This window comes from Balearica regulorum, chromosome 1 (genome assembly GCF_011004875.1).
Source record: "Balearica regulorum gibbericeps isolate bBalReg1 chromosome 1, bBalReg1.pri, whole genome shotgun sequence".
Lineage (NCBI taxonomy): Eukaryota > Metazoa > Chordata > Aves > Gruiformes > Gruidae > Balearica > Balearica regulorum.
This window is the reverse complement of record NC_046184.1, coordinates 26,162,242-26,189,209: the sequence shown is the minus strand read 5'-3', so window position 1 is coordinate 26,189,209 and position 26,968 is coordinate 26,162,242. Positions and strand designations below refer to the sequence as shown.

At 42.1% G+C, this 26,968-nt stretch overlaps 1 protein-coding gene across 8 annotated transcripts in view; it reads right to left on the bottom strand.

Moving 5' to 3' along the window:
* The window catches only part of TSPAN12 (tetraspanin 12), a 46,826-nt gene extending 21,831 nt beyond the window's left edge, over positions 1-24,995 (bottom strand). For 2 of the 8 annotated variants that reach the window (XM_075743275.1, XM_075743335.1), the window contains exons 1-4: positions 24,772-24,939; positions 24,209-24,345; positions 10,190-10,272; positions 9,405-9,540 (exon numbers count right to left, since the gene is read on the bottom strand). In XM_075743275.1, the coding sequence (XP_075599390.1) occupies positions 9,405-9,540; positions 10,190-10,272; positions 24,209-24,274 (285 nt within the window). In that variant the 5' untranslated portion in view covers positions 24,275-24,345; positions 24,772-24,939. Of the gene's footprint in view, positions 1-9,404; positions 9,541-10,189; positions 12,830-13,358; positions 14,946-24,208; positions 24,385-24,747 lie in introns of those variants that run through there. The other 6 variants (XM_075743315.1, XM_075743295.1, XM_075743286.1 and 3 more) reach the window with 6 other exon arrangements.
* Between the last annotated feature and the right edge of the window lie 1,973 nt (positions 24,996-26,968).

The following is a 26,968-nucleotide window of genomic DNA, read 5'->3' as shown; positions in this document are numbered from 1 at the left end:
ACAAAGCCATGCACACCCAACTATGTTCCTGAAGTGGTACCACATGGGGCATTTTGCTCTGTCAGCTGGGTTTGGTAACTTTTTGCCAATGACCTATAGAATCATAAAATCATTTAGGTTGGAAAAGACCTTTAAGACCTTTTAAGTCTAACCATTAACCTAGCACTGCCAAGTCCACCACTAAACCATGTCCCTAAGCACCACATCTACACGTAATTTAAACACCTCCAGAGATGGTGACTCAACCAGTTCCCTGGACGTATGGAATGCCTCATCAGCATTCAGCTACTATAACTGTCAAATCAGTGGGCTGTTAGCCCACACACGAGGACAATCAAAGACCTGGGCATATCCTCAGTCTTGCTCTCTTGATCCTGCTCGTACCAAATGTGGTATGATCATTTTGTTTGCAGTTTGGACGTGTGATTTGGAAGCAAGAGTTAGGCGACTTGCAAAAACATGAACTGAGACAGGGTTCTGCAGCAACCCAAATTTCACCAGAACTAGAAAGGCACAGGAGTGGCTTAATTCATCTTTTCCCTCCCTTAAACCTTTTGGTTTGCACGCTGCATGATGCTCCTGTTACTGGGATTAGGACTCTATTTCATCTGTTCTGACAGCTTCCTAGTTAACTACTGTCATCCTAGAAAACCTGAGGAGACATCACAGTCTCCTCAATTCATCCCTACAGAACAAATATATCCTATCAGACAACATATTCAAAATATTGGTGGCCTCTTAAGCTCATTTCCAGACAGCAAGAAAGCAAGACAGCATTCTGTATAGAACAGCAAATGGCAATGGCAGGCAGGGGCTAATGACTGGAGTCAGAAGTTGCAACATGGTGAAGTGAGAGCATAAAGGGGTGTTGCAGCTTTTGGAGAATCTGGTCTACAAGGAATCCTTCCATTTTTGAGCAAACGTGCTTTTCTTTGAAGGATCAGTGTACTTATTAATGAATCATCATTCACATGCTCTGTACTTCATTTAATAAACAACTTTTTTCAAGCTTTACCACTCTCCTCCCAAGCGTTTTTCTTTTGTCCCAGAAGATATAAAACCACTTTTTTTTCTCCCCCCCCCCACCCCCTCAGACTCAAGAAAAACCACAATCCTCATGTCAGAGCAAGTGAAGAGTAGGTGATCAGCAAGTCCAGCCTCCTCAGACTTGCTGTCTGGTGCTTACACCACCTTCTTGGGCAACGTGGTCCATATGGCAAGAGAGGCAAGGAGAGCTCTGGGAGGGAAGGGCAGGGGCTGATGGAGATTCCAAGGGTAAGGCAGCTGCAGAATGAAACCTTACGGGAATCTCTAAAAGATCGGAGTATATGGTATGTAAAACAGATGCCAGAAGATTTTAAGAGGGTTGTGCATAGCATTTCCCAACAGCTAACAGCCTGAGAGTGTCAGGCTTGTTCTTCTGAGACACAAGCCATCCAGACATCTGTCTGCACCCTGAGAAACATCAGATGACCACCACCGCTGGATCACCAATGGGAACCAGACTCTTTCTGTGCAAAACCTAATAAAAAGTCCTTCCTCCCTCCGTAAGTTACAAGCTATGAGTCCCTTTACTTTTGTTACAGTTTAAAAACTAATGAGGTTGTTTTAATGATTAATCCAGCTATACTTTTTAAAAATGTAGCAACACTCATTAAATGGAGTCAGACTAGCTGCATGGAAAACTGAAATCTTCTGTTTATCCACTCCAGCAGCACAAACTTTCCCCTGCCCCCCCCTTCCTCCCTCCCCAACTCCCTCAGCCCTGCCCTGAAGGGATTAACAGTTCATTTGTCATTCTGATTTAAAATTTGGTTTACTTGCTTGACAACGCAGAAATTTGTGAGAGACACAGTCACAAGTCAACAAGGAAATGGGCTGAAACCACCAACTTACAATGTTAGCTACTGAATGCCATCCAGTTCTTCAAAATCAATACGTTCCATAGCAAAATGATCAAATATCTCTATTATTTTAGATTTGGTTTCCCAGATCACAGAATTTTATCAGAATGTATTAAAGCCTGTGACCTTTGCAAAGTCCAAGTTTTATATAAATAGCTACCACTTTTTCAAAATCTTTATAACTGATTTTCTGAATTAAAACAAAAAGATTTTTGATGGCAATGAACATTTTAATTTTCTAAGGTATGTGTCCAAGTTCTTTTGATTGACTCCTTTGCTTTTTTAAAAACTAAACAGAATTATTTATGAATAGTTAGAACTTTGTTCACAGCCTTGATTCTTCTGTGAGATATTAATGATCTGGTTTAAATTTTTACTGTAACGGTTAATTTTTGCTTATATAAGGAAACAAGTATTACTTTGGAAATGAGCAAATGCACACTTCAGACAATTATTAGGATTTATTTGCCCAAGGCTCAATTACCTCAAGTCAATGAACTCTAAGGAATAAGGGTCATTGCAAGGTCAGAGTAAATTACTGAACAGGACATAGGTAAAGATAGACATTAGACCATAATTTTCTCATAGCTTACAATATTCCCTTCCCCCTTCTTCCCTCCCCTTATTTTATAGGATTTATATTAAAAACTAAAGTTTCCTGTTCCACAAAGATTTTAAAAACACAGGTCCCTTCATATCTCTACCCCCTCTTTATTTTCTACCAAAGAAATTAAACACTACAGAAATGCTTCTTTAGTCAAGAAAATTCTTTCTCCTTGTAAAATAGACCAATTCAGTGCTGATACACACAATAACTATCTCAGCATGCCCCAAAACACCTCAAACATTCACCATTTTGAGTGAAGAAGTGCTCTTAGATATAAACCCCACATCACAGCCCCCGTGCACACAGCAGTGTCTCTGTGCTGTCAAAAGAACAAGATGAGGCAAGAAAAGGATTAATTTGCCTGACAAGACATCCACTTCATACTCAGTTTGTGGCAACAGGAATGCAGTTGAACCACAGCACCAAGGCATGCCCCACTGGTGGGGCTCGGCTGTGTTTCAGACAAGACATGGAGGTTTGGCTGGGCTTTGTCGATCTGTTTACTCACTCCTTCCTTGCTCTCAGGGACTCTCCCATTCCCTATTAACTTCCAGCAGAGGGAAAAAAACTGGGCAAACAAGCAATGAGAAAAGAGGAGCTGGGAAGGACAAGGGGAAAAAAAGCACTATGGCAGCTAGACCACATATCATCTCAGCAGCTGCCCGTCTTTTTCAGTCAAGACGCAGCACCCTTCATTCCCATCCTGGTATCACTCCCAGCTCTCTAGCCTCAACCCCAGTCTCTTGAATCTACTGTCATATCAGTCCCCGTCTTTTCAATAGCTTCCTAGTACCCACTTCCATCATTGCATTTCACCAACCTTTCTATTACTATCTTCCCTCCTCTGTTCACCAGGGAGTATCACTCCAGAGCCGTTTTCAGCTCTGGTGACACTTCAGTCTCTTCTACTGCCCTGGGCATCAATGACTTTCCAGAACTTGGAGGGAGGAAGCAACTTTCACACTGGGAAAGGGGAAAACAGGAACAAGGAAAATAAATGGAACAAGGCTTGCTCCAAAAGTTTTGGGTCATGAGGCCAGACATGGTGGCACCTAGTAAAACCACTACTCAGGACATACATCCCCAAGAACAGGCAGAGTAGTCACCCTCATCAGGTGAGCCTAAAAGTATAGCACGCAGTAAAAAGCACGTCACAGAAGTCCAGGCAGCATGTTTCATGCTTAAAACATACTGGGACCATAAAATGACTACTGTCAACAGATATTTACCTTTTAACTTAGCACTGTACCTTTTTCCAAAAGGATAAGCAAGTGGCTCTTGATTATTGCAGAAGTACGGAAAAAAATAATCCCAACATTTTAACTGACAGCATCATAACCACACTGTCCAACCTTGCTGTTGTAAGTCAAAGGCATTTCCCTGAATAATTTCCCTCAAGGGGCTGGACAGTTCTCGTTACTTTGACTCATTGGATAACTGCACCAAGTAGTACCTGTATGGCTGTGCGTTCCAGGCAGCTGTAAGTGCTGGGGTGAAAGGAAGCAGATCATCACTGTGAGCACAGCAAACGTGGATTTAAGCCAAGCATTCACAAGAAGACCCGGACACTCCCACCAGCTCAACTCCTGCTACCTCCTCCAAACCAACTCTCTTTCCTCCACGCTGCTCAAATACGCAGCTGCTCTTGCCTGCTGTTTGTTCAGCAGGCAGCACCCTTTGTCTCCAAATGGCTCCCAATAGCCCATAACGCTAGGCAACTGGTACCTCTTGTCTGTAAGCTCCCTCTCCTAGTTAAGAAAATTAGGCACCGTTTCAAAGCACTTGCCTTTGCAAAGGTCTTTCAAGTACATACACAGCGCTGTACATTTACATTGGAGAAGACAAGGTCAACAGAATTCACCTCATGCTTAGAGAGGCAGACAGAGAGGTTGGCATGGGACCCCAGGACCAACATAACCTGCTCCACCACGCTGGGAGCCCTTGCAGAGTTCACCCACTCCTGCAAAGCCCAGCTTTGCTCTGTGGTGACACTGTGGCATCACCAATCTCAAAATGTAACAGTCCTGATCTGAACAGGAAAGAAGCTTACCCTCTTGTCCCATTTCAAGGCAAAAAGATGTCTAATCATGATTAATACAGGCATCTCCTCAAGTAGTTCACCTTTGAATTGAAAGTTAGAAATACAAGGGGGAAAAAAAGCAAAAAAAGGCTCTGTATTTTCTTGACAAAGCCGCTCTTATCTGAAACTATGGGGGTATAATAACAACTGGTGAACTTTAAGTGTATTTTCTCTTACAAGTGGAACATCAAACAAGCAGCATTTCCAAATGCAAGCTAAATGTCCAGCCCCTTACTTACTCACTGACTATCTCAATTTGAGTTTTAGCACAGTACTGGCTTCTCAAACTTGTACTGCAGTACTATAAACCCACCTAAACCCGATGTTCAACAAGGCAGGCCAACTTGTCTTGTGAATCTCTGTTTTCCTCCTGCTCATACCACATTTGTAAATGAGTTGCTGATAAAAAGCACAAAATATGAAAATCAACTCAGTCTCTGTTCTAATTCTAAACTGCACGGGTTTACACCAAGTATGTTTGTCAGTTATTTTTTCCCTTTCAATGCTTGGTAGTTAAATAATGAAGAAATACTTCTGGTTGGTAAATAACAAGTCTAGTGCCAAATGGTAGTACAAGCTATTGGAACAGCTGTAACTGTGGTAAGAGTCCACATGGGTCAAAACAAATATCCTTTATTATTACAGAACAAATAAACTATATTACATATTATTGCAGAAATACATGCTGCCACAAAAAAAAAAAAGACAAAAAAATTAATCATCACTAAACTGTCCTACTAATTTGTGCACAAGTACTGCGGAACAGTTGGTGCTGTAGTATTGTAGAGCAGCTACCATTTCACACAGAGTAAGAGTCCCTTCTAGGAAGACATTAGCAGTTATTGGTATCTTGCGATATAGCAGATATCCAAATTTAATCATCGCTATCACCTCTGCATCCACATGGACTGAAATGGGTGTATGGGTATAGAAGAATCTGCCCCAGGTGATGATACAGTCCCTGGTTCCCTGTCATTCTTCAGATGGTCTTTACAGAAACCACTTCAGCAGCACTGCATTTAGCTGGCTGAGAGCTACCGACATGACACAGCCACAGTCACCTGAGGTTTGTCACATGTCTCCAGTTTACCTTTTCTACCAAACCATAGTACCATTTCATTTTTATCTCTTTATGAAATATTTGCCTGCTTTTGAAGAAAAGATCGGTTTAGTTTAACGATGGTTTGTCTGGTTCTGTTTCAGCTCAATTAATAGACAATTTACCCTGCCAAGTTCAAATTTATAACCAGGTTCTGCCATAACTGAAGTAACAAGCTGTTTGACCACACATCAACAGCATCTAACAACATTTAGCTCTGAGGAATACTTATTTCTCTGCCAACTTTATGATAAAAATCAGTAAAAGGATTTGCCCTATTGACCATTAAATATTTCAAACAGTTTTTTCCTTTGTGAAAACATATGCAGACAAATTTGAATCCTGTGCTGTTTGAAGGCTGTAATTACAGAAAACTCGTAGTTATAAATGCCAAAATTTGCAATGAAAACTCCAGCCAGGAAAGTACTTTCCAATGGGATTTTCATGCAGCTCTTCTTGTCAAGAAAGAGAGTTTACTCTTGTTGTCTCAATAAAAGAAGAACTTAAAAAAAATTCACACCCCTCTTAAGGTTATTATTCTTAAAGAATATATCCATGTGTGGGGTTTTATTTTGAGGGTTTTTTGGTGGGGTTTGTTTGGGTTTTTTTCCTGGTTAGGCTATGCGCACAACAGACTTTAAAAACAATCCAAAACGGACAGAGCGTCAGAAGAGGCAAAGGATGGTTCTGGATTTGAAAAAAATAACTCAAAGAATCTTGTTTGAAAAACTGGAACAAGCACCATAAAACCTGGACTCTAGATTCTCATCCTTGGACTTTTTATACATTCAAGTCAGTGACTTGGAGGAGTCCAGATGTTCCAGTTTAGGCTGGCATCACAGCCACTTCTACATGAGGACATTGGTCACTTACAACACACAACAAAATTGTATTACAGACACTTAAGGTACACATGGGCTCTTTGTACCAACTAGCCTTCAGGACTATGTATTCCTGAAGCAATTAAAATTAAATGATCATACCTTCAAAATGCTGGTTCTACAAATAATCTCGAGCACGCACCACAGAAGACTGAGGTATTATATTTTCTTACTATTAAGCTAAGCAAACTTTTTTTCAATTTATATTTATGCCCCATGTGAAGCTGGGAAGGTTTCAAGCATTTAATTGCAAGATAAAATTTCAAAAGCAAATTAAAATAATTATGTATTCAGATGTTTTAAAAATATCTAACACCATAATACAGATATTTTATGGTCCTTATGCTTTATTAGATTTTCAAAAAATCCAATTCAATTAACAACATTAGCACTAGCAATTAGCATGCTGCCAGGAATGTCAAGATTTGTATCCAAATATCTCTGCATGCCATCATTATGGCTGTTCATGTACTTCAAAAAGAAGATTAAAAGCATGATTGAAGAGGTTGTTAATGTTTTACATGAAGGTTCTTTTCTTTTAGTTCATCTGGTTGTACAAAAGCCCATTTTGTTGATCCATCACTTTTCTGATTAGTCTGATGAATGAAGCATTGACTTACGTCTGCATACTTCTGTGGTATAACATGATTGCATTCATTTAACAATTAATCAAAGACAATGACATACTTAGGAAGATATCATTTAGTTTTGCTTATCAGTTTGCTTAGCAAGAGCAAATTCTCAGGCTCCTGAAAAAGAAATACTATGACTTAAAATGACAGAAATATCTTGGTTTGGTTTAGTATAATTTGACTGCCTAAACATACTTTCAATAATTTATTTCCAGATGGCATTAGAAGCTATAAATGATTTCTTCTTTTCACTGACAGTTAAAATAAACTGAAGGCCAAAACCAGTTTTGGCTTCATTTTCTTTTGGATTAATTATGATTTTTTCCAAGGCTTATACCAGAAATGATAACTTTTTTTTTTTAAAGATACTATGTAGCATTGGTCTACATCATATAGCTGCTTTTGCCTTTTAATTAATTTTAATTCACATTAAAAACTATCACTACTATAAAATGAAAAACACTTTATGAAAATAATCTTATAACCTTACCATAAAAACTAAGGCTTAGTAAGTTTACCATCTTTTAATACTTTCACTATTCATAAAAGACAAAAATATGTACAAGGTCCTTTTAAAGTATGTAAGAAAGATTACTAGATAAATAATTATATGGTATGAAATTACATTAATCCATTAATTTTATGCAAGTGCTCATAACTAAGTAAAATCTGGAACTTGTTCCCATTGACATTGCAAGGTTAAGATCTAAAAATAAAAAATGCATGACTATTATATAACTATAAAATATTCAAATTTAAATGAGTTTTTCCTACCTATATAGCTTTGAAACAAAAATTTTCGTACTGTATACTGGCTAAACAAATACCTACAAGGAGAAACAGCATTTACCTTCTTGCAACTGAGAAACACTTCTGCTGCTAACCTTGAGTTGGAAATCTCAAATAAAGCTTACTCCAACCCTCTCAAATAAAAGACATTTTAAAACAAAACCCCAGTACAGTTTCCTCACCGTCTTAGCTGTAGGTAGAATTATTTCCCATTAGATAAAAGTAAAGGTTGCATAGATCTCAGCCAACTTCTCACTTTTTTTTTTTGGTCATTTCATGCAAAATTTGTGGGGTCTAGGTATCATGTACTTAAGCCCGCACAAATCCACAAGAAAAACGTGTGCACTGAAAAAACAGCAAAAGCCCAACTCTACTTTTATAAGACTTCTGGATATTCTCAAGAGCTGAAGGATTTTACCTGTCCACTTTCTCCTACTGCAATTACAGTAGTCAAGTCTGATAAATCTCTTTCACGTCCACTGCTCCCACTCTCTTGGGCCTACAGACTGCTTGGAATCCTGCTCATCTTCACATTAAAAGACAAAGCCACACTCTGCAGAGCAGACCAGCTAGACTTCTAAGAAGTATACAAGTACCTGGCACTCTTTGATCTCAGTGTTGCCAATGGTCTACATATTTTTAAACTCTGAACCTCTAAAATTTGTGCAAGTTTGATAAGGTTTTTGTTTTGGGTTTTTTTGGGGTTGTGTTTTTTTTTTTTATTGTACTCAAACTCACTGACTTCCAGATGAAGAAAAAAGCATTTGGTTCCCTTGACAGTCAAAGCCTGATCACAGTTAAATTGTACAGAGAGCCCTGTGCAGGAGAGACTATTGTTTTTCAGCTGCTGTTGGCTCAGTTATGTAGCCTCCAAAGGGAAAAGCTGGGTACCTGGAATTTATTTTTAAACTTGCTCAAATGCAACTGCAAAATTCCGCATCTACATAAGAGAAGGCAAAGCTCCTGAACGCACTCAGAATTAACATTCATTAACTGCAAATGCTGTTACTTTACACACACAATCAACTGTGGGGATAAAGCAAAGTCTAGGTTATTTAGCTATGGAGTCAAAAGGGTAGCATAAGGGTTTATTTTAGAGCACTCAGACTCACGTTCCTATAATTATTAGTACTTAAGAGTTTGAGTTATTTTTCCCTTCAGCAGCTCCTCTACTAAATGAAGTGGATTTTTGCAAATGAGACGCTGCTTGTCTTTCAGTCACAGCACAATGCAGTCTAGGCAATAAATTCTTTCCTACTGTGTGCTTTGCAATTACAATTCTTCACCAATATCATAACTCAACATGGTAATAAAAAATAATCAGTATTTATCTAGTGCCTGTGGATTAAAACTTTTCTTAACACTTTGAAGCGAAGCAGAAGTTAGCTGGTTTTAGAGGTTATGAAACGTACCCAGACAAGGAGTAGCAGATTTCTTTTCACTGTTCCACAGTAGCCCAGCATTCCAACTATGATAAGGAAACAGCAGACTGCAATCATGACCGGGTGGACCACAGGAAAGTAAGTCAAAATGACAGCCTCCTCCACCCTAAAACCAATCAGAACCATAATCAAAAAAAGCATAGTCACACAAAAATGACACAGAAGTAAAATGTAATGTAGCCATTAAAATGAAAATGGTGGAATAGCAGATGTGCTATTTCCAGCACCTTAAGAGTTTCACAGAAATCTCTGCTATGTGGTTTTAAAGTCAAATGCTGCATTCGTGTACCAGAAAGTAATGCATCATCAGAAATCTCTTTGGGGCAAAGGTGATCTTCCTGTCCTGCACTTGCACAGTATGTAGCACAATGAGGCTCTGTTCCATCACTAGGGCTCATAAGCACTGCTGTAATAAAACTAACAGCATTCCTAAATCTCTGGACTGAATAAAGTATTCAAAAACCAAACAGTAATATAATATGGTTACATGTTGGCAAAGGGCCAAAAATTGATCCCTGTCAGAAGAGAAAGGCACAGGAATAAACCAAGATTGAATTCACATCTTTCCCCCTTCTGTAATTTGAACTGATACCAGAAATGGTTGCAAAAATTCACCTTTCAACAAAACAGTAATTAGTTCAACTGAAGGCTTCTTAATTCTAGAAATCCTAATTAGGAAACTTGCCATACCGAATGAACAACATATATGGCAATCAATCACCCACACAGATTAACAGGTTTCAGGAAAACTTTACCTTGTTTCTGCAGTTAAAGTGAGAACATTATTCAGGTAGTCTCTCATCCAAGCAGAAACACCTAATATGCTGATGGACATCAACTAAAAAGAAAAGATGAAGTTATTTATCATACATTTAAAAATTTTTCAAGACCATTCATAATTTAAATAGAGGATCAATCATCAGTAACATCTTTCATCCATTCATTTATCCAAACAGCGTACCATCCCCAAAACTGTACTTCTATATGCTTAGAGTTGGTTTGTTGTCCAAGTATTTAAGGATCCATTTTATTCCATAGTAGATTATTAATGGCTGGAATACCTTCTCTGCCACCCAGTGGAGTGATGCCAGTGCTGGCTCAAGTCCCACCACCGCACAAGGTACCACAGAAACAACCGGAAGGGTTTATGCTGCTACAATCAGTGACCCTTTCAGAGCTCACAGGTGATATCCACTAGTCTGTATGAAACCATGAAGTCATCTTCAGGTACACGGCCAGTGAAGAATAATCTGAAGACCCATACAGGACACAATGGTACTGATACACTGACACATAGGAGAGGAGATTTATCCTGGGGTCAAATTTAGAAGACTCTGATTCTCTCGCTCATTCAGATAAAGTCACACCATGAACACTATGCCTCAGTTTCCTGAGCTGTAAAATGACAATAAAACTCACTGCACATCAATTATAAACCCACAGATCATTACAGCGTTTGGGTACCTAACCTGCCAGGCACTTGAGAGGCATAAAGCCATTACACTTTCACCGGGACTGCTCCTAACCCCCTAAGACTAAACCCACCTAGAATTGCCATCACCTCAGCAGATCCGGATTTCCATCACCTGATGCCATATGCACTCCAGCACACTTGGGATCTACCAGTAGAAGCTCTTGGCCTCTGATTTTCTTGAGAAGTCAAACCTGAACGACATGGTCAGAACATACCTGCTGCACCGTGACAGCAACAGCTCTGCTGCTGCTGTAGCAGAGGTACCACTAGAGGACAAGGCACTCATCATTGCACTTGTCCGTGTACTTTGCACTGGATAATACAATTACAGCAGCTCGATAAGTCAGTATGCCCTTCTTCTGGAGAAGGGCTCATGTAACAGCAGCAGTCATCCCCACCTTCATGCGTGCTCTCCGGCCCCGACAGCACCACGTCTCCTCCTGCACACACAGGACAGATGGAGCACTGCTCCCAAACAGAAGGTGAGGGATGCAGCTATAAACTCCTTCAAGGAGAAGAGGGAACCACTGAGCTTTTCTACAAAATGGAGCAAAGTTAAGGTAACTAATGCCACTGCTTGCTTCTCAAATCATTTCAGGGAATTCAGCTGGTTTATGACACCCAAAGGAGAATTTAGGAGTATCAATCTCACATGGGCATGTATGCCTGAACTGCAGCTCAGGGACTGAACCTGGCAGACTCAGGACTTCAGAAACACCACTGTCTAGCTGAGGAAGGGAGACCTAAGCATGCTGGCTCTCCTGAATACTACTGTTTTCATGCATTGTATAGGTATATGCCAGGAAACCTCAGCATTATACTAAAAACTTCTTAAATCAACGAGAAGTGCTAATCTCCCCTGTTGTCTTCAACAGCTAGCTCCACATACACCCTCATATTTGCCTGAAGTTGTTATGAAGAACAATTTAACTGGTTCAAACCTAACACATAAGAAAAGTCACTCTGTGTCCTTAACTAGCTCCTTTGCCTGCAGCACACCCACAGCAGGTTACTTCTGCCTTTAAAACTTCACAAGAAGTCCCAGTGACTACCCCATGGCTTCCTCCTGCTTTTCAGAACTGATGCATTAAGTACAAGCACTGCCTTGGTTCTGGGTGGTGCCAGCGAGAGCCCTGGGTCTTTGGCATGCTGCAAGCGTAGTCCTGAGAGCTAGTGCGTGCTACAAGTATACACATGTTCTTTACGCTCTGTGGGATCTATTATGGCTGGTGGAAAAGTAGGACTAAAGAGCCTTTTCTGTTTTATTATTTGCAGGAAGCTGCAGGAGCAAGGAAAAGAAGGTGACTAGACTCTCCTCAATAAACTCCGACAACGGCGACCTCACAGAATGGTAGGGGTTGGAAGGGACCTCTGGAGATCATCTAGTCCAAAAGAAAGCATCAGGTAAATATACCACACAAATAACAAAAACCATGGTTCTAACACAAAGAGAGATAAAGAAAACTACAAGCAGACAGCCTACCTTCTTATGGTCAAAAAGCAACAGAAACCATTTTTAACCCTTCCCTGCAAGGCCTGCTGATACACACATAGTGTTAGCTCTGTTAGTGTTCTACTCTGTTTATAGTAAAATACTTAAGATAAATTTGGTTACTTTGCTTATAGCAGTGGTGATAAGGAGTGAGAAGTCTATCAAAACCACACTCCTCAGCAACTTTTAATAGGAGCCAGATGGTCCTGCTACAAAAACTGTACCAGAAAAATGTTCACTTGCTAAATAATATTCTTCCTCCCATACCAGATTGGTGGACTGCCTAGTCCCCACTCTCCATTAGGAACTCACAGGCTGCACTCATTTTCTTTCAGCGCTCGGTGTGCAGCAATACATTCCCGTGCAGCAACAAGAGAGGTGGATTCCTTGGAAGAAGGCAAGAGATCACTTCTTCAGTGGAGGTAAGATCTGGCAGGCAAAAGAGTCATCAGAAGAATATTGGAGCCTGCAGGTTATTCAGAGACAACAGGGAGATCACAGAGCAAACAGCTAAAAAGCAGAGGGGACAAAGAACTTCCTAGAGACCAAAAATGAGCAGCCTCCTGCCACTGAGAGAACCATTCACTTTGCTTGAAGAAAGGACTTGCCTACAAAGGCAAATCAGGAAGAAATGAAACTTTTATTTCTGCTCTGTCTGCCTGAGTTTTATATGTATTTTTACACACATAAAATCAGTGAGGGAAAAATCTAAGCAGATACATCTCCAAGCTGTGGCCAACAGATGGCCACATGACTTCTACAGAAACGCTTAACGACCAGACAAATTCCTTGGGAGGCACCTTTGGCACCTTATTTTGAAGTCCAAAGTGAATTATTAGTCCGAATAACCTGAAAGTCAGAGTGCTGTGACACACTGGATTCACAGAGTGGTGGGGGTTGGAAGGGACCTCTGGGGATCATCTAGTCCAACCCCCCCTGCTAGAGCAGGATCACCTACAGCAGGTTGCACAGGATCACATCCAGGCGGGTTTTGAATTTTTTCCAGAGAAGGACACTCCACAACCCCTCTGGGCAGCCTCTTCTAGTGCTCTGTCACCCTCAAACAAGTTTTTCCTCACGTTCAGATGGAACTTCCTGTGTTCCAGTTTGTGCCTGTTGCTCCTTGTCCTGTTGCTGGGCACCACTGAAAAGAGTCTGGCCCCGTCCTCTTGACACTTGCCCTTTAGATATTTGTAAGTATTGATGAGATCCTCTCAATCTTCTCTTCTCCAGGCTAAACAGACCCAGCTCTCTCAGCCTTTCCTCATACAAGAGTTGCTCCAGTCCCCTCATCATCTTTGTGGTCCTTCACTGGACTCTCTCCAGTAGTTCCCTGTAGGTCTTGAACTGGGGAGCCCAGAACCGGACACAGAACTCCGGATGTGGCCTCACCAGGGCAGAGTAGAGGGGGAAGATAACCTCCTCCCTTGACCTGCTGGCCACACTCTTCTTAATGCACCCGAGGATACCACTGGCCTTCTTGGCTACAAGGGCACATTGCTGGCTCATGGATAACTTGTTGTCCACCAGGACTCCCAGGTCCTTCTCTGCAGAGAGACAGATTCATGTCTGTCGAAGTCAGTAATGGTGTCGAACTGGGGCAGCATAAAGACATGGCTCAGGAAGAGAATAGGCAAATATTCAAGAAGCTCCTCTTGAACAAACAGCAAACAGTGATAACTCAAAAAAGCAATTTAGCAATAGATTGATTACAAAAGGTATATTTTACAGCACATAACCTGGCAAGTGCTTGGTAGCTCTTTGCTAGCAAAGGGAAGTGAAAGGGAAGGGAAAAAAGTCATATCCCTTCTGATCAGAAAGAGTAAGCCTCTGGGCAGGAACACTCTGCAGGATGAAAGATGCATTTGCCACACCAGACTGCCCTGTGTAATAATGACTGATGTTTAGTGTAGTGACAGATTACCAAGCACTAACTCACACCCATCAATCAACTTGCTCACCTGCTCCATAGCCACAGGGGAATCACAAGAAGCACACAACACGCGTGCCCAACCTCCACAGCCTCCGGCTTATGACTCAAAATGCGTATGTGCTGCCCTGTAAAAGCACTAAGCATCCTCAAACGTTAGCTGGCATGAAGGAGGCTCCAGGCACCCACCATTTCACCCATGGCAGAGGCAGATCTTCAGCCAGCAGCACAGCAATTCCACTAACACCAGCAGTACAAAGCCCATGCGAACACTAACAACCTCCCCAAAAACCCTCGTGTGCATCCAAACCTACGAGCAAAGAACAACAGTTACATCGCTGCAATTCACTGCCATGCAATTTTCAAGGAGTCATGGGCAGGGGCAAGGTCCAGATTAGAGTTTTTCTTGGTTCATTTGGAGGACGGAAAAAGGTGGCCTTAAAAAATTGGCAGCCTCCACTTCAACCATTGTTTTGTAACTAATTTAGATGTAAAATACAGTTAGAAATCTGTATCAAGCAATCAGACAAAAGGACACAAGTTTATGAGAAATAAAAACTACCAAAATAATTTTCACCGCATTACCAATTACATCATTTCACCAGCAAGTTTTCATCCAAGCTTCTCTGATGACAGCCAGTCTGCTGTGCTGTAAACATAATATGATAGTAGGCAGTAAAACATGTTTATTTGTTGCAGCTGGCTGCACAAGTCACTATGGGTTTCATTCTGAACCGTCACAGTATGTTATATAGCCATCAACATGACACTGAAGAGTTTACAAACTGCCTGCTGTCATACTCTATTTTAAATATATTTTCACCCTGATTAAACAAAGGTAATAAATTATATTTTTATATATGAGCAATATGCAGATCACACTAATATTTTAAAATCCAAACTAATTTATAGCATGAGGTTTTTAAAGCTATTACAGCTTTCTCAGATGACTGAATTACAATATCTAACAATGGACTCAAACTATTAGGAGTGGTCATTTCCAAGCACAGTTGAAGTTGTCTTTGGAATTTTTTTACAGGAATTATACATCAAAATGAAAATATAAAATCATCTTTTATTCATTAAGTATATATTTTGAGCCCTTGTTGTGACAGTCCTACTCACAATGTCTTTGAGACCATACCTAAACTGGAAAATAAATCTCCATTTTCAATTAATAAATAAACATGAATTTGTGTCTTTGAGGGAGCAAGACCAATTGCTGTCATCATTTGCACACTTGTTTTCATTCTCTCATTGCTTTTTTCTTTCAAACGTTCTAGCACCTTAATTTTTGACAATGAAAGTTGCTGTGCTCAAATTTGAAAGAAGAGGGTTTTTTTCATTATTAAATCAGAGGAAAGATTAAAAGTATCTTCCATATTAAAAATCACACACCATTCTTTTTATTCTAACAGATGAGGTAAACAACTTCAGGCCACACTCTGGTACCTGCACAAAATGCTGACTAGCAGCACTACAGAGCAACGTGCTTTGCAGAAAAAGGTTTCCAGGTCTGAGGAAATTACTTCCAAGACATGACAGCATTCATCAAAATACATCCTTTAATTTTAGTACAGAAATAAACCTCGAGAAAAATTTTCAGTTAAAATTGATTTGGGTAACCTGAGCTGTGACTTAGTAAAGGGGCTAGGGGTGAGGTGAATCACTACAAGGTCATGAGCAGAGCATGTTGCAATGCTTTTCACGATTAAGTTCAATATTCAGATCACTGAACAAACACAGATGACTCAGATCCCTGGACAAACAGACAACTACATTTTTTTTAGGAGGGAGGGGCGTAAGGGTGGGGGAGAGTGGGACAAGAGGTCTTGTTTTTCTGTATTACCTGGCAAAAGCATTTAAATGTTTAGAGAAAGAAGGGTGGCCTCTAAAAAAGGAAATTCCCCCATTCCCCACTAATGCATCTTTTATTATATGGACACGCCAACTTTTAGTTTTAGCTAAGGTTCCTACAGAGGGTTATGCCTTGGTCCCCTCCCACTTGCAAACAGCTGAAGCATGTACTTATTTGTACTTTGAATCCGGTTTTGCTTCACAGCTGCAACAGTGAGTTAACAACCTGCTCCATATTTGGCACAGGTTGGAACTTGCACGCTTTGCAATAAGGCAACTGCTGGAGCACTGACAGGCTGCTATCGGGTCACCCTCCAGGCGTGAAGCAAGTTTTCCAGCAGTCCAGCGTGCAAGGCTCCTACAGCAACACAGCATAAAGAACAAATAAGAGCCCAAATATGCAAACAGGTCAAGGTACAGTTCACCTATCAGCTGGTTCTACCGAGTGTCAGGCCTATATATGTATCAACTTCTGGGCTGTGTAGCGTAAGGGTACATTAAAAGCAGAGGGATAAGAAAGTGCATATATTTCTGCATCCATCCTCTCTGTGACTACCTAGGCACTGCATTTCTTGTTAGGACATGATTTGTGCCACTCTTCCCTCAGAAGTACGCGTCTCACCGTCAAGAGACCTTTTGCCTTTGGGGAGGCAGAGGCATGTGCTGCTGATCATGGGTAATTTGCAGCAATGCTTGGAGCTCAAGCATCCAGATCTGTATCACAAGCCACACACCACTGTCAAGATGATATGTCTTCACTTATACACAATATACTCTTAATTTTGTTTCTGCAAGAGCTTGTTTTTGTTCACAGACAGTAGTCAACCTCACAGATGGCAGGCAAATTATTTTTAAACCCAGGGTATATAACTGGAAGAGTGATATGTAAAAAGTGTATGTATTTCCTATGATCCACAGGACCTGTATCAGCTGGTTGTGGGTACACCACTTAACTTTCCTGTTTTACATGTGAATACCAATAAGCACATGAAGATTACTAAAATACACCTGCATTTTTAATTAAATCATGCATTCCTATAAAACTGCACAAAATTAAACTGTCCTCTATACCTTGGGAAATAGCCACATGAGATTAAAAAATTGGTACTATTCCCATGAACCTTGCCTAGTGTCTACCACACACTCTTGAAATGATGGAAAATCTTCAAGGTACCGAAGCAGTGCCTGAGGATTCGTGAATAACTGGGTAGCTATCTTCTACAGAAAGAAATGCAAATTTAAAGAAAACAAATGCAAGTACCTACAGGCCAGGTGGACGTTCCCAGTTCTGCTGGAGATCATGGCTTACTGGTATGAGCAGTACCCATAGAGCTATTGGCTCAAATCTAGTCAGCATAGGTTTGTGCCTTCATCCTCAAGGTAGATGCAGTGAGCTCACCACAGTTAATCGTGAGGATTAGTCAAAAAATGTCTGTGGTTTCACTGATTTCTGAATCCCAATTAAGCAGTACATTAATGTAATTTCTAACACTACGGTAGGGTTTATTTTTTTCCTTTCCATCATCACATCAAGCCACTTGCTTTTTCAGGACCATTTTGCAGAGACTCATCTACCATTTCACTGCTGACAGGCCACGCAGGGTGCGCCATGTCACCTGTGAAGACATACATAGAAGTAGATACAAAGCTGACTTATGGCTGAACTCTACTTTGTTAGGACATGGTATGTAATGCAGCCTAAAGACACCAAAAAGGAAAAGATTTCTCAAAGACCAGAATTAAAAGTATTTCTGGTCCTCTAAAACTCCTCCTATAGCTTGCTCTGCTGAATGTATTCCTTTAAAAGACATCCTATTCCCACAGAAGCTGGAGTTATTCTTGCATGGCTTTTAGGTACTTTCTTTATACAAGAATGCTAAGAAAAATCAGGTTTCAATTATGCACGTCTACACTGCAGTCTCTAAAATCAGAGCATATTAGCCTAGAATGAACCCCATGTTTACACTGCTCTAGGTACCTAGCCAGGCAGCATTCATTTCAATTGATATTATTAGTCACTCGAATTCCTTAAAAACTTGACCCTAAATCTATTTGTTCCAAGTATCTGCAAATCCCACCAATGTGAGTGAAAGTTGGAAAGCAGCAGAAACACAACCTCTAGGCAGAATCTATTTCCACAGAAGGGAGGATAGACTGATTTCTTTCTCATGTCACAGTAGATTTAAAAAATGAAGCAAAAAAAATTTACAAGATTCAAATACATACATTTGAGGTTGGAAAAAGAAGGAAACACAAGACCCCTGCTTCCAACCACCCTTAATGCTTCCTTGCACAACACTAACATTCCCTTGCTCTAACTTCTCAGGTGGTAGACATAGCCAAAACTGGAAGATTTAAGTGTGCAAATTATTCAAAACAAAATTAAAACTAACTGGAAGCTTGCTGCTCTTTCATTTTATGTGATTTTTTTTGTTCACAAGCACAACTTCAAGACAGATGCAAAACAATTTCCACTACCTGCCAGGAGGGTTTATTGACTGCAACCACATAGTCTAAATTAGATAGTACTGCTACGTACGTGAAGGAAAGCTCTGCAGAAACAGCGTATCCCCAGGCAGAAAAACCTTACAAGGTAAAGGATGCGGCATCATTGCTGGCTTGGCTCAAACATCCAGTGACACTATTAATCATCAGTTAAGAGATCCTTACCGCCGATGACAGAGTCATCTGCAACTTACAACCTTGATTTGCCCAAGCCACTGTAGTACAGTCATCCTCAATTACAAGTGACACAACTGCAGCTGCTCCTTTCTGCCTCACATGCTCACCAGAAAAAGAATCAAAAAGGAAAAAAAAAAGCTGGCAGTTTTCTCAAGGCAGAAAGTCTATACGGACTTTTTCCTGCACATTAGCTATATTTTGCTTTTTCTTTTAACTGCGAAAATTGACAAAAAATGTGCTGCTTTTACTTGTATCTACCATCACTACCTAGTTCACCAATTTTAACTATTTGTAACTTTTTTGAAAGAACACATGTGGCTGAGCTGCCAAGAAGAGGAAAACAGGCCTGTACCTCTCAAAGCTATTGCTTTGCTTAATCCTCTACTAGTGTAAGCAGCGAGGACACTGAATTTTTCCTGTACTCTGCACTGTTTTCTAGTTCCTGTTCTAGCACAACCCCTAGGGGCCACTGCCCTCAGATAACCTCCCGTGTTGTGCCTGTGCCATTATTATGGGCTGGCCATGCTCTGCAACTGAAGGTTTCCCCAACATAAACGCTTGCAAAGGTGGTGTAATTGGGAAAGAGACCGTAGCTAAGCATACGAGAACAATGGCAACATTGCAAAATGCGTCAAGGAGGATTTCTGTGAGGGCAAGTAATACAGTGCTCAAAATGAATGAAGATGCTTGTGTTACATCCATGACTGCTACTTGAGCTGGAACAGTGTCAGGACCTTGCTGATACCAAAAAACCCCAACAGAAGCAAAGACCCTGTAGTCTCATAAACTGCGTAAAATATGTTTTTAAAGCTATCAAAACTAAATTTCTCCAAGTCCTGACAGATGCTATCTAGAGATAATAAAGACTAGTATTGCCACTATGACCAGAAAATTAGGAAGCAGTAGGAGCACGTCTTCTCTGAAGCACCACTAAGATAATCCACTCAGTTAAGCACGAAGTCTTGACCACAAAACAGCATATCATGCATTTTTGGAGGTCCCCTCTTTTTATTAGGCTGTACAGAATGTAATATGCTGCAAACAGCAGTGTTACACACTGTAAGACAAGACACCTACAGAAATCAAGTTGGACCTCTTAGTCTCATAAATTACTTTAAGAAGTGATGTTCATTTATACATGAGGATGAATAAACCCAAATGTTAACTGCAGGATTTAGTCTGAAGAATATTCCTTGTACAGGGCACTGTCAAAAAACCCCTTATGAAATTAGAAGACCAAGGAGGTCCTGAAACTGCAACTTCCACTGCTTTCAAAGATACATCTCACAGTCAGATGCATGACCTTGGAAACAGCTTCCAGAACAACAAATAGAGCACTGACAACAGATTTATTCCCACCTCAGGAGAAAAGAGCTTTCAAGATCTGCTGCAAGTTGCAGCTCCAGAAGTACTGATCCATTCACATCCACAAAACCAGCGTTTTTCTGGAGCAGTAACGGCAGTACATCTATTGGGTCATTATCAAAACAGGATGAACCACTAAAACAGAAACTTGGGCATCCAGTTAATTGCTTATGAATTATTTACAGCTAAGCAGCCTTCAGGTCAAAAATGACAAAAAGCATAACAAACAATATTGCCTGCCTCCCTCTCACGCACACACAGGCACATCCTGTCTGCCATTACACATCACAGCTCATCAGCTGAGCCCAGTAAAAAAAAAAGTTTCTTTTCAAATAAGAAAGTGTACACACCTGTACACTTTGGAGCAATGCTTTGGAGAAGGTAGAAGGATGGCAGCAGAGTGACTGATAAAGTTCTCCCACTTCTTGCTTCTGTAGGCTCCAACAGCAACCAAATTACAAAGGCACCAGTGTGTTGCAGTAACCATCCACATCTTAAGTTTTTCAGCAAGATCAATGGTCAGATTAGCCAGTTCTGTTATGCGTAACATCTTCTTAAAGAGCTTCACATGCACTAGTCTGCCCTCATCAGGCTGCCAATGACAAATGCTGGAGTCCCATCACACACGTGCTGAGACAGGAGCACGCAGGACACGCTCGAAGCTTACTTTAGATGTTCCCTCCTAAGAGGCTGACAATCAGATTGTACCAGACATCGACTACTGGCTCTTGCACAGTTTTTATCAGATCTTCAAGCCCACAGCTTGGAGGAAAAAGCAATTCTTTTTGTACATGTGGTTAGACCTACTGCTGGGCACCACCACAGTGGAACAAGGAGCGAATGTCACTCTATTCCAGCCAGGACCCTCAATCAAACCATGATTTTAAAAAGCCAACATAGACCGTTTGCACACCTTCACTGTTTTCAGCCAAACACTGATAACTGACACAGCCACTGGGCAGGTTACCAACAGGCTCGAAGTTGTTTGGAGGCAACAGCCCTTGGGAAAGAAGCAAGCAAGGGAAATGGTAAAGCCCTCCAAGATCGGGCTTGAAGAGAATCACACGTATGCATCCCAAATCAGGGGATGTAAGAGACCCTGGAATCACAGCATCACTCTTGTCTTTACCCATTGGAACAGAACCCACCATGCTCAGGAGGAATACGGCTGCACATTTTCAAAGAGCTGATCTAATCTAAACTTCCTGACATCCAGCCCATAATCTGGGCTGGTATTTATCCAAGTAAGCACTAACATAAGCAAAAAGGCAAGTTAAAGTTTTCCAAATGGAAGGAAGAGCAGGGGCAAGGGCAAATCACAGCCCCCAAGCCCACACCAGTGGGTAAGCACCTGCTGCTGCCAGGGGAACTTTTCATAAGAAAACTCTGCCCCATGGGTCATGCTGACACTCGGAAAAGGCAGTTGCAAAACTCCCACTGAGCCCAACAGGAGAAAATTCAAGCTTTGAGAGAGGAGGAGATATGGCAGATTTCACTATGACAAGCAGCTAGTAGCAGATTTGTATTTAGCTGTTAAATACACATGTGAGCAGGACTAGATAGGAAGCAAAAAGGTTTTTTACACATACATTCCTCCAAAGAAGTCTGACATAACTGCAATATATTTAACTACCCAACCACCACACATCTTACTTCTTACCACACAATTCTGGCAGACTCGGGGTTTTTTGCTTATTTGTTTTGAATCAAACCACTGCATTCATTTGCTTTGTAAAATGCAGAGAACTTCAAATGGACTAGCCAATTTTTCATTTGAGTTCCAACACCTTTTATTTTATATACATTATGGAAGATTGCTTTAATTCTTTGTGACATCTGTAGTACAAGTCATCTGCTATACTGCTATAATAAATAAATTTATTATTTAATTACATATTCACATGCTTCAGCACAATACAGATTTCACTTAGCTGCTTGGGTATAATTTCCAGTGTCCTGCCCTTAGCTAGGAAGATTAATTACAGATATTTTTTATATTTTACAGAGAAGCATGAGAAGTTACCGTTTTCTTCCCTATGACTATACCACAACAGACTCAAAAGATCCTTTTTCCTATAAGACTAGGAAAAAAAACATTACAAATAAAATAAAATCACACTTTCTAGTTAAGGGAAATTATTTAAAGGGTAACAGAATCTAAAGAATGAGAAATTATTTATAGCCATGAATGCTTTAAAACAAATCTAGACATGAATTAAGAATGGACAAAGTTAACAGCAGCTCCACATTACAGACATACTTAGTGCTGTTCCACTGTCAAGCTCAAAGGTGCTGTGTAGCTCCACAACAGAAAAACACATGAACAAAACAATGAAAAGTTGGAAGGAGCAATTTGACATGGAAAGGGACTTAAAATTTGAGTAAAGAGGGCAAGACATATTTAAGTCTCCCAGATGAGACCTTGATCTCCCTAGAGGAGAGATCCTCTACAAAACGTGCTAGCGCCCTCCAAAGATAAGGGCAGGCTTTCCTACATAAAGAAAGCATCTTAGGACTGAGAAATGGCTTGGCACTGACACTTGGCTCCAGCACCAAGGTCCCCACCACCATGTAACAGACAGATTGATGCAGCATGAGGTTACACGTGACCTCGTGTGTAACCTGGCTACCACCTAAATGGCTGCTTCAACTATAAAAAGCTGTCACTGAATAATAAATCTGATGGACACTGCAGGCAACAAGCATGGAGGGCAAGGGAAAAGAGCAGAGTAAGTTTAAGGGGACAAAGACAGCTGTGAGTTAAGGTGTGAATGGGAACTACTGAGGACACCTCAAGGCAGGAATCATGGAGGCCAGAGGAAAGCAGTGAACAGGCAAACGGCAGGACAGGATGTTTTTAACCATGTCAATGTCTGTTCACTCAATTCTAACAGCATATGTGTAAAAATCTGAAGTTGAACTCAGGTCAGCTGAACCCAGGCAACCTTCACCTTAATCAAAATAAAATACAGGTTTTTAGATCATGTACAGTATCCAATGAAAACCACGTATGATGTGAGAAACAATTACACATCCTTTTTCTAAAAAAGAAAGATTTCCAGTTTTCTCTCTCATTCATATTCTGATCTCCACTTAACTTTCAGTTATCACAGGTCTTCATCTCAATTCCATTATAAACTAAGCTTGGTCCCAGCCCATGTATTATCCCTGCATCATTGAAGTCCACAGCACCTCAGGAGTCAGTAGTTGTAAACAGTTGTGGGATGTCATGCCTTTCGCCCTTTTGTTCTCTTATGCTTATCGAGCATAAAGCTCAACTATGCAGGTGAAGCAGATTTCATTTGGTGCGAGTGAGCGAGGACCATAAGCAATCTCCATCATGCTGTTTGTCTGGTGTTATGAAAGTTCAGGAGCCAGTGCTGATCACACCCACTTATGCTGGAGAGCAAGAAACTCTGCTGCTATAAATACAGCTTTGACTGAAATGCTGAAAACAAAAGAAAGAAATCACCCCAGGCTTTGCCTGCCAGTTAGGATCTTGCCACTAAAAGCACCAAAAAAACCTCTGGGCAAGGCCTTTGCAGAGCAGCTGACTGCTCAGATACCTCTGAGAGCTCCGAGTTCAGCTCGGGTCACGGGATGCTCTGAAATTCATCCAGTCAGGAAGCCACCGCACCCGTGAATATTTCCCTCTCTACATATTATAGGTGCACAAATTCACACGTATATTTATAACACTGGGTTAATACCAGATCTAATTTTACTTCCAACTAGTTTCCAAAAGCTTTTTTTTTTTTTTTTTAAGTGATTGGTATTCCCTTATGGAAACTGCCTAGTATGGGGCGTAGGCCAAGACGGGCAACTTCTAACCCTTGGCCGAAGGGCGGTAAGTCCCGCGGGTAGAAGCGGCCGCGGCTGCCGGGCCCCGGCGCCCTCCCGCCACCCGCGCCGCCAGGTCGCCACCTGCTCGGGCGGCGGCGGGAGCCCGCCCCGGCCCGCGTCGCTACACTCACCCAGAAGAGGAGGTTGAGGGCGTAGAGCAGGCAGCGCAGGCACTTCACCGAGTCCTCCCTGGCCATGGCGAGCCCCCGCGGGAGACAGCCCCATCCTCTCACCACATCCTCCTTCCCGAGGCCGGGCCGCCAGCGCCCTGCAGGGGATGAGGCGGAGAAGGGCCGGGCGAGTCCCCCTTGCCGAGGAACCGGCGCGCAGGTGGAGGCGGCGGAGCCGTGCCGCAGGTCGGCCCCGGACCGGCCGCGCCCGGGCGGGAGCGGCCGAGCCCCGCGGCGACCCCCCGCAGCTATCACCGGTCGCCAACCCCCGGCAGCCTCCCTTCGCCGCCCGTCCCGCCCGCCGCTCCCGGAGATACTGATGAGCGGGTTTTTTTAATAAAAATAATAAAACCGTGGAAAGGGTAGAAGCCCGTGGGCTGCCCCAGGAGCAGAGCGGGTCCGAGGGCAGCGGTCGCGCTGCCCGGGCGCGTCGGCCCTCTCCCCGCCCGGGAGGGACGCGCTGCCCCGGGGAGGGCGGTCGGGGGACAGCGGTCACTTACCGCCCGGGCGCCCCCCTCACTCACTTGCTCCGGCGAGGACTCATCGGGACGGGACGAGGTAGCGCAGCGCGGAGCCGCGGCGCCCATGCCCGGCGGTACGGGCGCTGCCTCCGGCGGGGCGCTGAGGGGAAGGTCCCAGCGGCTGCCCCCGGCCCCCTCCGCCCCCGCCCGCGGCGCTCCGCCGAGCCCGGCGGCAGCCAGCTGCACGGACACCGCCGCGCATGCGCCGCCGCCCGCTCCCGCAGTCCGACGGGTCCTAGCGCCGCCGCCGCGCTTCCCGCCCCGTTAGGGCCCTGTGGGGTGAGGAAGGCCCTGCGGGGCCTGACCCACCGACGGACGGGAGCAGGGGGGCGGCCGTGTCTCTAACGCCTACCGACCGTGGAAGAGTACCTGCGGGGCTGACTGGAAAGGGCGGTTCGGGGCATGCCCGAATTTCACTGGGAGAGACCGCGGCTTTCCTTAGGAGAGTGCACCCATCTGCGTGGTTTTGGCTCTCGGCCTGTGTGGCAAAGCGCGAAGGAGGCAACCCCAGAAATGCATTCCCCGCCGACAGACCAGTCATGGAGAGGCTTGGGGGCTGGTTTCCTTCTTTTCGTTCGGGGAGCTGTTAAGCAATGGACTCAGACAACCAGAGGTACACACCACCACCACCCCCCCCTTGGTGGCATGTTGGCCCAGAGTGGCAAATACCTCACAAAACATGGGGGGTTTTTTTACAAGATTTCACAGGCATTTCATAAGGTTTCAGTGCTGTTGCATTGTAAATTAAACCCTGCTGACATCAAACCCTAATCTGGTCATTAACAGCCTGGCACCGGTTCCCCACCGCTAAGCAGCAAACGCAGAAGCGCAACCATCTTGGGGATAAATTATTCCAGAAACTGGCAACATCTACAGTTTAAGCAAAATGGCCATTGATTTGCCCCCATACTGTGCATAGTATTTACAGATGCCACAACTAAGCTGAAAAAGTCATCTTCTCTCTGAGATCTGTTAAAGTGTGCATTCATCTGGTGATGAGGGTGGTAAATCCTGCTGATGTCTGTATTGCTTCAATGTATATACCTCTCCATATTTTAAAAGAAAAAAATTATAGTGTAAAATGTAGGATTATATGCGGATTAGAAAAATAATTTTCCATGGCTACATTTAAAGGTGTTGCAGTGCCTCCATCACAAAAATTAGAAGAAAATATACTGAAAAATGTGTCTTAACTGTAAGAGGAAAATGGTCTTCAGTACGTGTTATATAAAGACTTTTAACTGCTAGTGAAAGCTGAGAAAGAGGAAAAAGGATGTAATGGATGAAATCTAGCTCTTGTGAGGCCAAAGAAAAATCTGTTTCTTGAAGCACTAGAAACAGTTACTTGAAAAAACACGCAAACTGCAGACATTCAAGTGCTTATCACTGCGGCTGTTGGGGGATCTCGCTTCAGCTTTAATTTCTATGATTTCATGCCATTAGTAATGAATCAGGGCAGACAGAGTCTTCAGGTGTATTTATCCCTCCTTAAAAAGAAAGTAAAATGGACGTGGATGGACATAAAACCTCATGCAACAGGGATTTTATGCCAAATTTGTAGAAGAGAAAATGGTAGTGAAGTTGAGAGTACTCAAGAATGTTGCAGAAATGTGGTGCATGAAGATTTTTCTTCCTTGAAATTTGCTAAGCTTTAACTGCTATTTTGATCCTCTTTTTCTAGAATCGAGAGTCCCTCCGGGAAGCATAGTTTTCCACATTTCTAATCTTCAGTGAATATTGCTAATTCCATACCTAAATAAGGCAAACTGAGCTAAGACAGATACTGTTAAAGGTGACATTGTACATTCATTGTGCTGTTTACATACCATTCATTCCTCTTACAACTGAAGACTTCACATGAACAGAGTCAGCAAGACAGATCTTGAACAGGTATGCTATTTCCAGTGAACCCATGCCAGTTTACAAAAATAGTGTCAGTTTACAACTGAGCTCCAGCCTTGGCTGAGGACAATACAGTCTGTTATAAACCAAATCAAAAGTAATTGAGGTTGTGTTTGTGTTCTTGATTTTTCCTTGGGAGAGAACAAATTACCTGAGCAAGGTTTTATAAAAAATGCACTACAAAAATATTCAGTTATCTTACACCCAGTGATTTTTCTTTAAACATGCCGAAAATAGCAAATGAGACGTTCTCTTACTTGTTTCAGATTTTTTTTTTTTTTTTGGCATAGAGCTGAAC